The sequence below is a fragment of the Ctenopharyngodon idella genome, chromosome 15 (genome assembly GCF_019924925.1).
Source record: "Ctenopharyngodon idella isolate HZGC_01 chromosome 15, HZGC01, whole genome shotgun sequence".
Classification (NCBI taxonomy): Eukaryota; Metazoa; Chordata; class Actinopteri; order Cypriniformes; family Xenocyprididae; genus Ctenopharyngodon; species Ctenopharyngodon idella.
The window spans coordinates 35,939,831-35,955,813 of NC_067234.1; the positions used below are offsets into that span (position 1 = coordinate 35,939,831).

At 35.4% G+C, this 15,983-nt stretch overlaps 2 protein-coding genes across 47 annotated transcripts in view; one reads left to right on the forward strand and one right to left on the reverse strand.

The window, feature by feature from the left end:
• LOC127495149 (NACHT, LRR and PYD domains-containing protein 12-like) overlaps positions 1-15,983 on the reverse strand; it is a 400,157-nt gene that overhangs the window by 178,389 nt on the left and 205,785 nt on the right. The gene's annotated exons all lie outside the window — the stretch shown is intronic.
• LOC127495187 (uncharacterized) overlaps positions 14,143-15,983 on the forward strand; it is a 287,303-nt gene continuing 285,462 nt past the window's right edge. For all 3 annotated transcript variants that reach the window (XM_051861858.1, XM_051861859.1, XM_051861860.1), the window contains exon 1: positions 14,143-14,867. In XM_051861858.1, the coding sequence (XP_051717818.1) occupies positions 14,143-14,867 (725 nt within the window). The remainder of the gene's footprint in view (positions 14,868-15,983) is intronic.

Sequence of the window (15,983 nt, forward strand, 5' to 3'; positions counted from 1 at the left end):
CTAATATCTATTTAAACAATTAATTAAATATGTCAGTTTTACTGTTACTCTAAGAGATTATATAAAAACTGATATAACAAATTAAAACTGAATATCACATAAAAATCTAGAAAAATTGTAACAGGAGAGGTTAATGTAATGAACATTAAAGAGTCATGAAACCCCCCTCTTTCAGCTCAAGTCTACCTCACAATCATCTTAAATGTGTGTGATCAGATAGAGATAAAAAGAGCAGGAAAATCTGGCCACGCCCCCATTATTTAAAAAAAATATTTATTTTATCACATTTAAAGATATTTCACATATTGTAATAATACATACTATTGTCCTGCAGCATTTAATAATCATGATAATAATTAATATATTATATAATACAATAAAATTATGAATAGAATTGTTATTATTAAAGTACCTGCCAAAAGTCTGGAAACAATTAATTATTTTGAAATAAATCTCTTTTGCTCACCAAAGCTGCATTTATTTGATCAAAAATACAGAAAAACAGTAATATTGTGAAATATTGTTACAAATTAAAAAAAAAAGTTTTCTATTTTAATAAATTATAAAATGTAATTTATTCCTGTGATCAAAGCAGAATTTCAGCATCATTACTCCAGTTTTCAGTGTCACATGATCTTTCAGAAATCATTAAAATTCGATTTGATGCTCAAGAAACATTTCTGATTATTATCAATGTTGAAAACAGTTGTGCTGCTTCATATTATTCTGGAAATAGTGATACATTTTATTTTTCAGTATTCTTTCAAAAAGAGAAAGTTCAATGAACAACATTTACTGTATGTGCATTTATCAAATATATTACATTTATTAAAGCATTTATTAAATAGAAATATTTTGTAACATTTTAAATGTCTTCACTGTTCTCATTTTTTATCACTTTAATGTATGATGAATTATAGTATCAATTTCTCTCTTTTTTAAATCTTTCCACAAATGTTTGAATGGTATCATTGTTTCCACAAAAATGTTTGGCAGCAAAAACTGCTTTTTAACATTGATAATAATAAATAGTGAATGTTTCTTGAGCAGCAAATCAGCATTTCTGAAGGATCATGTGACACTGAAACTTCTCTTTGTAAACAACAACAGAATTATAAACGATTCTAATGACGAATGTTGCGTTCCCAAATGCAAATTAAAGCGTCACAAACGCAGCAGCATTTACAGTGAATCGACACTGAAAACACAGTACTGTTACAGCAAACATGCAGCGCGTCAGACTATAGCCTATATTTATGTAATTACATCACAACCGTTGTTAATTTTATGACAGTACTATGTAATCTCAAATTCTCACCAACATTCATAAACAAAGTTACCGGTGAGTAACAAGTTTCAGCGCTGATTCTACTCGCATTTGGTGCTTTGAACCATTTGAACCCTTTTAGGACTGTTGTCGCGTCTAAACGCATGGAAAACGCGTCCGCGCCGCTTTCTCCTTTCCAAAGCGCTCCGGTGGCGTCTGCTGTTACTAAGCAACCATGAGCTGTGCTCTCCATGACGACGCGGTAGTTTCAGCAAAGGATATACGGATTTCCAGCACTGAAAATCACTTGCAGTAGCTCTGCTACTAGATTTATTTAAAATGTGTATCCGTGTACAGCTCTGATCAGATATTCCTCCATCTTGGCTGATCTTTGTCCTGCAGATGGCGCCACGCAGCGCTCTGTGGACCATTCCGTCCCTGACGTATTAGAAAACATAACCTTTTCACAGTTTATTTAGTTAATTGTTTAAGGCATTTCGTGATTTGAATCATCTAGCAGTAACCAGCATAACCCTGAACTGTGATGAGATTGAGAGTGTTTAAAGAGTGTTAAATGTTGATCGTGAGTAAAAGTGTGTTTTTCAGTGTGACTATCAGTACTGCAGTTTCACCTTCATGAGGAGCAGCTCATGTGTTCAATCATTTACAGATCAATCACATCAACTCACAGCAGCAGGAGAAAAAGAGCAAACGCTTCAAAAAGAAACATTCATTCTCTTACATCATATGAACACGTGATATAAAATTGATGAATGGTAATTTGATCATGTTGTTTCAGTAGATTTGCTTGTAATGAATGTAATAGTTAGGAGTTTTTATGTTATTTTATGAATGATTGAAATTGCATAAAAGATTAATTTGATCAATATAAATGTGAATTAAATGAGATTCCTCTTCAGTTATCAGAAATTAATATTCTTCGTTTTGCTTATCTTTCTGCACCTCTTTTTCCATGATCATGTTTATTGTTAGTGTTTATTTGTTTGTGTACTATTTTTTGTTCCATTAGTTTAGTTTTGTTGTGTGTAAATCAGTCTCCAACAAAGGTGTCGTGTGATGCAGTGGCGAGGCCAGAAATGTTAAAGTGAGGGACTATTCTGTCCTCTGCAGGCGTGTGTGTTGGGCAGCATATACAGACAGATAAACATTTTAACGTGATGAAAAGGCTTCACTGCTTTGCGTGCTTGACGCTATGAATCAGTAACAAATAAAGTTTTTCCAATGGTAGTTTAATTAAACCTATTGCAAACAGCGCCATCTAGCGGGGAGGAAGGATTACGTCAGATATGACATGATACTGACCTTGGTGAAATATGGCCGACCTCAATGCCTACTCTAAAATTACATCATTTTACCACAGAGTACCTCAGGGATGATGTGTTTTTGTAGGCAAAACCCAGAAGCGAGTTAGCATTTTAGGATTTCCGGTTCCATCGCCCCGAAGTCAATGGGTTTTTTGAATGGGTTTTTGCTAAATCGCCTGAAATAAGATCTGTGGTTAACAAAGCCTCTAAATATTTTCACGTTTTGATCTATGACATAAAACACACCAGTTATAACCCGCTTGTGATTTTTTTAAACCTTTATTGTGTCTTAAAAATGGCGGTTGCTAACAAATTGCTAAAAGGGACTACTTCCTTTGGCGGGGACTTTAGACGTCATCATGACAAACAGGACATTTGGACAGCATTTCTCATGGAAAAGTGGATAAGTATTCATACACAGCACAGATCATAATCAGAGAGCATGTTTTTAAATAAAGTTGTTTTCTAAATAAAGTTTGAGGAAGCTTGGTGGTGCTGACGTTGATCCGCGACCATGGTGTGCTGTAGTCCGTTTATAGCCTACTGTTAGCTTTTTATATCTGACCACTTTATTTAGGCTTCAAAATGTATAAATGTTGTGTTAACTTGTAAAGATTATCTTGAAAGACAAAACGTGTAAGTGTCGTAACCCTTTGTTAAACACAGAGCTCATTTTTTGCGATTTTCCAAAAGTCTATGGGAAAAATGCATTGGCTTTCGATCGAGGGAACCCGTGCGCCGCTAACTTCCGGGTTGGCCTACAAAAACACGTCATCCCTGAGGTACTCCATTGACTTTGTATTGCGTGAGGCTGCCTCCTTGTCATTTCTGACTTATAACAATAAACAGAACAATGTTAGACATGCTGTGTGACAAGATGTACAGAAAACAAGCTAAAAAAAAACCCAGAACCAAAAACCCAGAAGTTTTTATAAGCTGTCGACCCAAAAAACGAGCGTTTAAGGACTAAAAAGTGGATACAGAGCGCGACATGTCACATGACTATGAGAACTACGCCCACTGGAGGGTAATGTAATCAGCGACAGGAAATATAATATATAAAACTGACATTTGGATATTTGACTTAACAGTGACTAAATGTTTACTGCACACGTAGGCTTACTGAGGCATACTGAGTGTCAGGATCCCAAAATGTACCCATTCTTCCTGCTGATGCTTTATTGCCTGTATCCACTTTTGTCTCCTTAGAGGCTTTTACGGTTCGGTAGCTTATAAAAACTTAGTTCTGGGTTTTTTAGCTTGTTTGCTGTACACCTTGTCACACAGCAGCTTTAAGACATTGTTCTGTTTTTGTTATAAGTCAGAAATGACAAGGAGGCAGCCTCACGCAATACAAAGTCAATGAAGACGGTTGGATTGTTTCCCCCCCGGTGTGGGCGTGGCCTAAATGCGCTCTGTCTCTATAGAGGGTGTGCACGTGACGTCACCGTCGACCGTTATGACTGCGGTTATGCCCACTGAGTGGCAGCATTGATTTTCAGCGTGAATGCTGTGAAAAACACACAAAACTCATCCAAAACGGGAAAGAGCTTTGCGATTGACTGTACAAATAGCGTAATCGTTTGTTTTACTCGCGTTTTCGCAGTTTCCTCTATTAAATCCAGTCATGCAGCAGGTTCTTTTACCACTCAGTCCAGCTGAGGGAGCGCGTTCTGGCGGGAAACTGACGTCAATGCATACCCTCTATTGTTAAATTCACCATCCTAACGACAACCTGTCACAGCTGTATGGAGGACCAAACCTGCAGAAATTAAAAATGAATAAATGAATAAATTAATAAATAAATGAATGAATGAATGAATGAATGAATAAATAAATAAATAAATAAATGTGATAATAGGAAAATAAATAAATGAATAAACGACTTGATCAAATAAATGATTCATTTTTAATAAAATTAATTTTTTCCTCCTTAATTCATTATTTTCTGCTTTTGTTTTAATTATTCCTAATTTTATTTATTTTTTCATTTATTTTATATTTATTTATGCATTCATTTTTTATATTTATTTATTCCAATGTATTTATTTCCAAATTTATTTATTTTAACATTTATTTATCTCAACATTTTTTTATTTTCATATTTATTCTTACATTTCTTTGTCATGTATGATAATTAGGTGGGTTGGTCTTGATTACCATTGGTTCATCATTGACTGAAGCGCGCGCTCTCCTCAGACCGTAGACGAGAAAACCCGTCAAAATAAAAGTCCCGCTTTAGTAAAGGAGATAGTTCAGATCTAATACATATTTAAATTTACAAAAAAATATTAAAACATATACAAAAATAAATTAGAAGATTAATCACAATAAAGCCTGTTACAATAAAGGAGGATTAATATGTATATAATTTATACAGTGAAGAATGTGCAGTGCTATTTTACATTTGTTTACTTTATTTCTGTACCTGAAAACCTAAAACCTTAAACCTACCTTAAAAGCACTGTTTATTTCATATGTATCTTTGTTCTGTTGTTTTTATGTAGGCCTGCTGAATGTTAAATGGATCCAATCGATGTTCATTAGAAATTATTTGATGATGCAGCAATAAACCTGCTAGTATATTTTAATGCAGGTGTTTTTGAACTTTGCTTATTTAAAACATGATCAAAATATCTATTTTGATGACAAAATTTCAAATAAGAGAGGAAGTGACAAATATTGGTATCGGTATCGGCCAATAATTGTTTGTTAATATTGGTATCGGCCCCAAAAAATCATATCGGTGCATCCCTAATTTTTTTTTTAAAACCATATATTGTGAGCACTGTAGATTCCCCTTAAAACTCAAAGGAATTAAGTCTTCTGATTTAAATGGAATAAGTCATATCAAGTTTGCAAATGAATTCCATCTTGGGTTATTACATATGAAAATTAAATGGTGAAATATTACCTCTACATGAAGGTCAGTAAAGGGTTTCTCTAGCTTCCTGATAACAACAAACACTCTTACAACTGATTTTATAAAACTTGTATTAAATTAAACATTTTCTAAAACAAATCACAAAGTTATCTCTCGTTTAACAAAACTGATTTAAAATAACTCCAGTCTTCTTCATCTACACCCTCTACATGCTGCTCCATCAACTCCTGACAGTCCCCATAGGTTTCCTCTGGCCACTTCTTCATTTCATCTACCCACGTTAACAATGACGATGGATGGGACAATATGAGACCATCTGATCGTCGTATAAAGTTTTCTCCGTGCTCCCAATTTAAACCATTTACGGCATTAACGTTATTTGTCATTTTGCTAAAGTTATAGCTAGCTATCAACAATCTTCTAACCAACCATCCACTGGGTGTCTGACTCTAGGCGTCTGACGTCGACGGTTCCAGACTCTTTGATGATGATGCTGTGGAGATCACATAAGTAGCTTCAGCTTCGTGTTTTTATTTCTGGAAAATAGTTTAAATATTTCGGCATAATGCGAATAACATTAGGTGAAAATAACTTACAACTCTCCAGCTGATCTGCCACATCCCGTAGCAAACTAGACAACGAATTACTACTTGCGCCATTTTCTTTGAAAACTCTCTCATCACTTTTTTTTTTTTTTTTTTTTTTTTTTTTTTTAATAGAACTTCAAACAAACAAAACAAAGTCAATGTACAGTCAAAACTACAATACATATACACATAGAGAAAACAGACAGCCGGGGGGAGGCTGTAAAATTATATAAATATATTAAAGGATTCACAGATAGAAACAGTTTTAATTGCTTTCTTATTATGTGAATGAAGAACAGTCTTGATATATATTTGCATTTCTTTTTCAAGAACCAAAAACAAAGGATGAGTTTTACTGTACTTACAGTTATGTATGTAAAAAATTTAGCAAAAAATAAAAAAAATAAAAAAATAAAAAATTTATAATATAGTATTCTTTTCTTTTATTTGGGGAGATATTAGTAAAACCAAATATAACATTTTCTAAACACAACGAAAAGGTGGAGTCAATGTTGTCAATAATAAATCTAGACAAATCTTTCCAAAATTTTCTTACATGAGCGCAATGCCAAAACAAATGAAACAAAGTTTCAGCCAGTGTATTGCAAAAAGAAGAGTTTAAATCAATATCCTTTTTAAATTTCACAAGAAAGTTATTTACTGGGTAGTATCTTAAAAGTTATTTCCTTAATTTTATTTACCAATAAGTATTTGTTTGGTAAAGTCCACATGGCTTTCCATAACAAACCTCCCACCAGTCTATTCCAATAAACAATACAGATGGGCCTAGTGACAATATCTTTTTGAAGAAGAGAACGAATAGTTTTATTAACATTTAAGACTCCGGGGGCAAAACAAAGTTTCCCAATTGCAGTATCAAATAAATTAAATGAAGAAGAGGGCGCAACACTGGTTTGGGTATTAGCTCTGAATAATGCCAGGACCCCTGTGGGAATTGCATCCATGACAATAGAGAATTCCCTTGGTGTCACTGGAATTCTATGAAAATCTAGAAATTCAGAGTAAGTGAATAATAAGCCTTCTTGATTCAATAATTGATCCACTCGTATTATGCCTGCTAAGAACCATCTTTCAAAAAATAAGGATTTATTTTTAAATAATATATTGTAATTGTTCCAAATTAAATATCTATGGGGTGAAAAGTTATGCTTATATAACAGGGACCAAGCGCAACATTTGTTTGTGAAAGCAAGATAAGATCAGAGGGACTTTATCAATTTTGTAGTTGCAAATCAAGAGAAATTCAAGACCACCTACTTTGGAGAAAACAAAACTGGGTATAAAATTCCAAAGAGAATTTGGATTTAGAATAAAATGTCTAATCCAATTAATTTTAAAATTATTATTTAGAGTACTGAAATCAAGGAAGTTCAATCCACCTGATTCATAAGTATTCAATATTATAGATTTCCTAATATAATGTGTTTTGTTTCTCCAAAGGAAATTAAATAAAGCAGTATCGATAACTTTACACATCTCCTCAGAAACACCAAGGGAAGTAGCAGTCTTCTGGATAATGGGATCAAAATTGATCTTACATCTAGATTTTTGATCTTTCGAGATAACAATCCCCAAATATGTCACTGATTCCTTCACTGGGACATTAGCAATATGTTGTAACTGACAATCTTTAATAGATAACAGTTCACATTTGTTAATGTTTAAACTAAGGCCAGAGGCTTTAGAAAATGTATCTACTACTTTAAGAGCAGGTGGGACCTGAAGTTGATCTTTTAGGAAGAGTGGAGTATCGTCTGCTAACTGGGATATGATAATATCCCTGCCAGCAATAGATATTCCTTTTAAGTGGCTTGATTTAATATAGATATTCATAAGATGAGTACAAAACAAAAAGAGGTAAGGGGAGATGGGACAACCTTGTCTTATACCACGTTTTAAATAAAATTTGGAGGTTGAAACACCTTCAAGTTTAACCGAACAGTTTGCATTACTATACATTGTTTATATAGCCTTACAGAAAAAGTCTCCAAACACAAATTTTCATAATGACCCAAAAATAAAAGCATGCTCCACCGTATCGAACGCTTTATAGAAGTCTAAAAAAAGAATAAATCCATCATCAGTACTTAAATGTGAGTAGTCCAACAAGTCTAAGACTAATCTTATATTATTTGAAATATGTCTTTTCTTTAGGAAGCCAGTTTGTGCCTCATCTATAAGAGGATCCATGACTGACTTGATTCTATTGGCAAAGACTATGACAAAGATCTTATAATCATTGTTTAATAGAGAAATTGGTCTCCAGTTATCTAACAGCAATGGGTCTTTTTTTGGTTTTGGAATCAAAGTTATAAATCCTTGAGTTAAAGTAGGTGGAAGACATTGATTTTCTGTACTCTCTATATAAACCTCTTTAAGAAAGGGGGCAATAAGATCAGAAAATGTTTTATAAAAGTCGGCCGTGAGGCCATCGACCCCAGGAGATTTATTAACCTTAATATGTGCGACAGCATTTAAGACTTCCTCAACAGTAATCAAACTATCACAGAGCTCTTTTTGTACAGGGTCGATGGTCTTACAATTAATTCCAGAAATAGAGTTCAGAAACAGAGAAGCTGAATGTTCACAAAATTTGGATGAATATAATCTACTATAAAATTCTGTACAAAATTTTGATATTTTAACTTGGTCATCTGTGATATTCCCATCTATTTTAAGTTGTTCAATTGTATTATTTCTAGAATGAAATTTCTCTAAACCAAAAAAAAAATGCAGAGTTTTGTTCCCCTTTTCCAACCATTGCTTCCGTGACCTAATGAAGGCTCCTTCTGCCTTATTCTTATATAATTTGTCCAATTCCAGTTGTAAAGTGACTAACTCAGCTTGTTCTTCTTCATTTGGACATGATTTTGATGAGAGGGCAACTAATTTTGAAATAATATTGTCTTCCTGAATACGTCTTTCTTTTGCCATTAAACTTCCCTGTTTTCGAAAGTACTTGCCTACCTCAAATTTCAGTAGCTCCCAGTTACTGCAGAATTTCTTGCTCTCTCATCTATCGCTTAGCTGGCCTGACGATTCTACGCGTGAGCTCTTAACCAATGATGCACTGAAGCTACAGAAGGACCGCCTTCCTCATTTCCATGTTACACACGGAAAAGTAAAAATAAATGAATCAATAAATAAGTAAATCTAAAAATAAATACATATGGGAATAAATAAATCTAAAAATAAATGAATGCATACATAAATAAATGTAAAAATAATATATTAATATAAAAATAAATTTACTAAACACATGAAAAGTTATATTGTACAAATCTTAAACTTGTTTGTGTTCTTAAAAGTTGTTTTCCTTGCTTTTATTTCTCTGTACTTCTTACATTTTCTGCTCATATTTTACTCTTTTGTACTCTTGTGCTGTTTTTCTCTTTGCTCTTCTTTCCATGTTCTGCTCTGTGTTGCAGTTCGAGTTTCATGTAAATTAGGGCAGGCTGAAGCGTCACCATTGGTCCACTTGTTCTAGATTGACAGCTCCTCCTCTAGCCAATCAATTTAAGAGAGGGAGATGACGTCACTTCAATGCGACTCATGGCTGCTGATGCTCACACTCACACAGGGGAAGATAACCGTCACAGCTGGCAATTTCCGAGCTGGGGTAAAATCTTTCTGTGGCAGGACACCGTTATACTGTATATGTGCCTGCAACTTGACCTGTCACCGGTATATACGTCTACCTGGACAATCTTTTATTGTTAAATTCACCATCCTAACGACAACCTGTCACAGCTGTGCCTGTCTGACGATCCATCACCAGGGCTCGACAATAAGGACTGCCCGATGGCCAGGGGCCAGTGTGAACGACGCTCGGGACAGTAGACGGACCGATGGGGCCAGTGGTGCAGGGGTGTGCGTTATATATCGTCTATGATATCTAATTGTTGATTTAACGATCTGACATTATCGAGTATGTTCCCCACTTTACAAAAACACACACATTGAGTGCAGCGCCTGTGACCCCTGCTTGCACAGGGAGCGTGCCTTGCTACCATGGAGACATTTGTGAGAGGCGCTGCGTAATATCATTGCGCCTGCTGCAGCCATGGTACGCCAGCAAAGTTCCTTGATTATTACGCCGGAATGACAGTATAGTTCCTAGGCATATCGGCCTGCAAAATCGCAACTTTTCATTTTCCGTCGGTCTTAGTACACGATGTAACTACAGAAGAGTCGTTTTAAATAGGAAAAATATCGAAACTCTTTGGTCATTTTTGTGTGAGATGCTAACGGTCTAATCAGATTCAATGAACTATGCTAAGCTATGCTAAAAGTGGTACCCGGACCCGGAGATCGGCTGAATGGATTCGAAAACGGTAAAACTCAACTGTTTAACTCTAGAGGAGATGGAAAATGAGCCTATTTTCAAAAAAAGTGGAGTGTGCCTTTAAATTCTCACCACCATTCATAAAAAAGTTACCGGGCGAGTAACACGTTTCAGCGCTGATTCTACTTGCATTTGGCACGTTGAACCTTTTGAACCCTAGACATTATAATAACACTAGATGCCCTATTGGCCGCTGGACCGTACGTCCATATGGACGTAACGGCGCCGCCATATTGTGCGGGGCAACGTTCCCATAACGCTCATAACTGGAACTGAGAAAAATGGCTGCTTCTTGTGCTGCTTGGGGCTGAACAAATCGCTGCACACTTGAAAACAGGTCTCGGGAATGACCTTTCACAGGTAAGACTGAACATTTGTTTCTGGTTGTATTTGTCGTTATATAATTATATTGATAGTAGTTGGCCACCGGAGTCAGTCAGACTACAATAGCTAGCGATGTCGCTAGTTAGCTGTGAAAGTTGAGACATGAGTTTACATGATTTCTAATACAGTTTTAGCTTATATTATATCTTATTTTATAAACTAAATTTCCTGAAGTTTAACTATGCATCTTTATTTTCTTAAAACCGACTTTTATGACAAGTACTCGTTTCAGCTAGGTGACATGTTGTGAATCTTACTGTAACGTTAGTTAGTTGGCGAGCTTCTCACACATTGAAGGTTTCCCAAAGACAACGAGTTGAGGAGACAGTGGGAAGTAGCTAGAAGGGAAGTTTCCCGACTCATCTACAAAGAGTAGGTTTGTCTTTTTAGATTATTTAATAGTTTGCCATTAAATGGCGATTTGTTTATATTTTTATTTTGTTTTTACCCGTTGCAACCAGAGCTACACAAGCCTCGAGGAAAGCTGAGGAGAGCCTGTCAGTGCACTGTTCTCACCATCTCCAAGAGACTGATGGAAAATATACAGCCTTTTGTTGTTGTTGTTATTATTATACCAATACTATATTATTATTGTACTAGTCACTATTCAATTTACTATTTTTATTATTGTCTATTTTATTCTGCAATTGATATTACATTGTATTTGCGATTATTATATTATACCACTTGAGATTATCAATCTATTATAGTTATGCTGTTATATTATTGTCTATATTCTGTAAATGATACTACATATTCTATTGCTATTATTATTATAATATTATTATACTATATGCTATTATCAATATATTATCATATTATTGTACTTATACTATTATATAATTGTACTATTCATTACTATTTTACTTGCTGTATACTGTTTGTTTATTGACAATATTATATATATTTATTACTGACTACATTATTATATTATATACTACATAAACTATTTCTTATATATAGTGTATAACAAACTATTTCTTATTCTCACTTTATCTTATATTTACTATTTGCATTGCACTGTAGTTGCACCATGTCATATGTATTACCATAAAGGATCCATCAGTTATTGTTGTATGTTTTTGGAGTATCTGTCTGTAAATATCTGTATCATTTCAGTGCTATAAAAATACAGAAAGCAGCCTGTGTGATTTGTATTTGATGATTTGTTTAATTTTATCAATGGTGGTCAATTCTACGCTCAATAAAAGCTAAAATTGGGTTAAAGACAGAAAATGCCTTTTCCACAATAAGAAAACTTTATTTTATTTAATGTGAAAATTAAATTATATCTCAGTATGGGCGTCTTTACAATTCTTATGCAAGAATAAAGCAGCCAAATACATGAAAAGCCTGAGCTTTGACTATTTCTTATTAAAATAAATATTTTATATGTCTAACTATAGAGATTTTAAGTAACTAGAACTTTTACTAAGCAACCATGAGCTGCGCTCTCCATGACGACGCGGTAGTTTCAGCAAAGGATATATGGATTTCCAGCACTGAAAATCACTTGCAGTAGCTCTGCTACTAGATTTATTTAAAATGTGTATCCGTGTACAGCTCTGATCAGATATTCCTCCATCTTGGCTGAACTTTGTCCTGCAGATGGCGCCACGCGAGAAAAAAACTCTTCTGTCCAATGATCAGTCATTGGGTCTGTCAGACTACTATTTTCAACAGTGTCAGCCAATGGCTCTTTTACAACGATCAGCCAATGGTGGCATAGAGACCGCCTTCTGATGTTTGATTGACAGCCTCTCATTAGCATGTTGTGCCAAGGAAAAATAAATATGAAGCTACATTCAAAAATGAATAAACGGTTAAAAGGAAAAAAAGTCAACTTTCAGTTTAGTGTTTCCTTTAACATTTTTTTTTTTTATTTCCCCCCAACATTCGTTTTATTTATTTATATCCTCGCACATTCAATGATTTATTATTTATGTAATTATTTATGCAGGAATATGTGGATTTATGTATTTATTTGCACGTTTATTTATTTATATATTTATGTATAATTATGTGGATTTATTAATGGATTTATTTATTTGCATATTTATATATTTATTGTTTTTGCAGGTTTGGTCCTCCATACTGCAGGTGTGTGATGTGACGATGTGTGAATCCTCATGTTCTGTTGTTTATGCAGCTATTTGCGCATGTAAAGCTAAACCCCTGGAAAAAACATTATTTTATGGTATTTTTAATGGGTCACAAACACCCATCTATTCTAATTTAATTTTAATTTGACATTCTAATCTTAACGGTTTATGATCGACTAATGAGCTTCAGTTGTTATCAGGAAAATAATCTAAATGATCAAAATGCTCTCATTACAATTCTCCACCAGATTTACAATGCTGCATGCAAGTTCAGGATAACTCAAAAAAACTGATCGTAGACCACTCACGTCCTTATTGATAAATGGCAAGTTATGTGTGGAAACGGCCGTATGCACCGTTTTCTGTCGTATGTTCGTTTCATAAATGAGGCCCAATGTGTGCCATTTCATCAGATTTGTAAGATAAATCATTTATTAACCTACACCAACACAGGAGAATACGTCAATATCTTTGAAATATGTGAACTGTTCATCACAATTTCAAAATAAAAGTTTAATCTGAGTTGAGTTTGCATGTTTTGATGTCCACATATTCTTGTTCAAGAAATTACAGTGGCTGTAGCATTTCTGTCATAAAGAAGTTGCCAAATATTAAAAATTAAGTGAACATTTGAATTAAATGTCGTTTGACCAATATTAAATAGAGATTTGATATGATCCAAGATGGCGGCGCGCACAGACGCAGCGGCTTCGTGTTCCCCACATAAGTGCTGTTCGATGTTATTAACGTTTTTAATACTGACTATTATTGTATCACAAATAAATGCGAAAGTGTACTATAGTCGCCAGAAGCTGCTACAGATCGGTTCGAACGACATAGGCGATCATTTTAATGTGGAAACAATATCGCAGGAGAATCTTCAACCACCGGGACTATCGTTTCCAATTCACGGAGGGAGAAGACGGAGACGGCGCGAGGAGAGGAAGCAGAAGAGGGGTAAACGAGCGGGCCTACTAGTGAGACTAAGAACTGCTCCATCTTTCTTGCAAATACTAGATCACTTACCAACAAAATGGATGAGCTCCGACTGGACATTGTCACACATAAACCCACAAAGGACTGCTGTCTTCTGATTTTCTCCGAGTCGTGGCTGAACCCTAGCATACCGGATGCTGTAGTTGAGCTAGCTGGCCATACGCTACATCGTGCCGACAGAACGACCGAATCCAGTAAGAAAATAGGAGGACTCTGTGTGCTAATTCTGCAATGATCGATAAGGTTTGCTCTCCGGACTTGGAATATTTAATGTTAAGATGTCGGCCTTTTTATTTGCCCAGGGAATATACAGTTGTGATTGTTATGGCCGTATATATACCACCTCAGGCCAATGTTAAGGTGGCACTGGAGCAATTGTATGACGTTATTAGTAAACAACAGAACATACATCCTGATGGAATTTTTATTATTGCTGGGGATTTTAATCAAGCCCATCTTAACACTGTACATCCCATATTTTACCAACACGTAAAGTGTAAAACTAGAGGGGAAAATACCCTAGATCATGTTTATACAAACATAAAAGATGCTTATAAAGCTATAGCACGCCCCCACCTTGGACAGTCAGACCATCTTTCTTTGTTTCTCACTCCTGCTTACAAAGCCTTGGTTAACAGTGCTAAATCAACTTATAGGATTGTTAAAGTTTGGCCTGAAGTTGCCATTAACCAACTCCAGGACTGTTTTGAAAACACAGATTGGAACATATTCTCCCATCAGTCGGACCTAGAGACATTTACTTCATCTGTGATGTCATATATCGGTTACTGTGTGGATAATGTCACTGTTAATAAAAAGATCAGAGTGTATCCAAATGAGAAACCATGGATGGATAATGAAGTCAAACAGCTGATCAGGGCAAGGGACACAGCCTTTAAATCAGGAGATATCTCTGCTTACAAAGTTGCCCGAGCTAGCCTTAAGAGTGGCATCAGGTCTGCAAAATTAAAGTATAAACAGTGGATTGAAGAGGATTTCAGCAATAACTCTAATCCATGGCGAATGTGGCAAGGCATTCGGGTAATCACTGATTATAATAAGAAGAATGACATACAACATTTATCATCAAATAATAATGCTTATCTTGCAGAGGAACTTAACAGCTTCTTTGCTCGGTTTGAAAAGGACAATAATCAATTTCCAGTTCACTTCAAACTGACAGGAAATGTCAGCAAATAGATCGACTGAGGATGCCATCTGTACAGCCATGCATGCTGCCCTTTCACATCTGGAAAAGTCCAACACTTATGTCAGGATGCTCTTTGTTGATTACGGTTCGGCATTTAACACCATCGTACCAAGTCAACTGATCAACAAACTCCATGTATTAGGACTAACCCCTTCCATATGTAGCTGGTTACTGGATTTTCTTACCAACCGCCCTCAGTCAGTGTGGTTGGACAAGCATACATCCTCTACCTTAACTTTGAGCACTGGTGTGCCACAAGGATGTGTGCTGAGCCCCCTTCTTTATGCACTTTTCACCCGTGACTGTCAAGCTATCCACGAATCGAACATTCTAGTTAAATTTGCAGATGATACGACTGTCATTGGGCTTATATCAAACAATAATGAAGTTGCATATAGGGAGGAGGTTCAGAACCTGACAGCGTGGTGTGACATCAACAACCTGGTCTTAAACATCAAAAAGACCAAAGAAATTATTGTGGATTTTAGGACCACTAAAAAGATCACCCACAGTCCTGTGAATATTAAAGATGACATTGTAGAGAGAACCACCAGCCACAAGTTTCTGGGAGTTACCATTACAGAGGATCTCTCCTGGGGTGACAATACCACATGTTTGATAGGCAAAGCACAACAACGCCTTTACTTCTTGAGAAAGCTAAGGAGAGCTAACCTTCCTCAGAAGCTGTTAGTCAACTTCTACAGATGTACCACAGAGAGCATCTTGACTAACTGTATGACAGCCTGGTATGGCAGCTGTACTAAAGCTGCCAAAAAAGCCCTGCAGCAGGTTGTGAAAACAGCACAGGATATTGTTGGCACTGATTTACCATCTCTCGAACATCTTTATAAAACTCACTGTT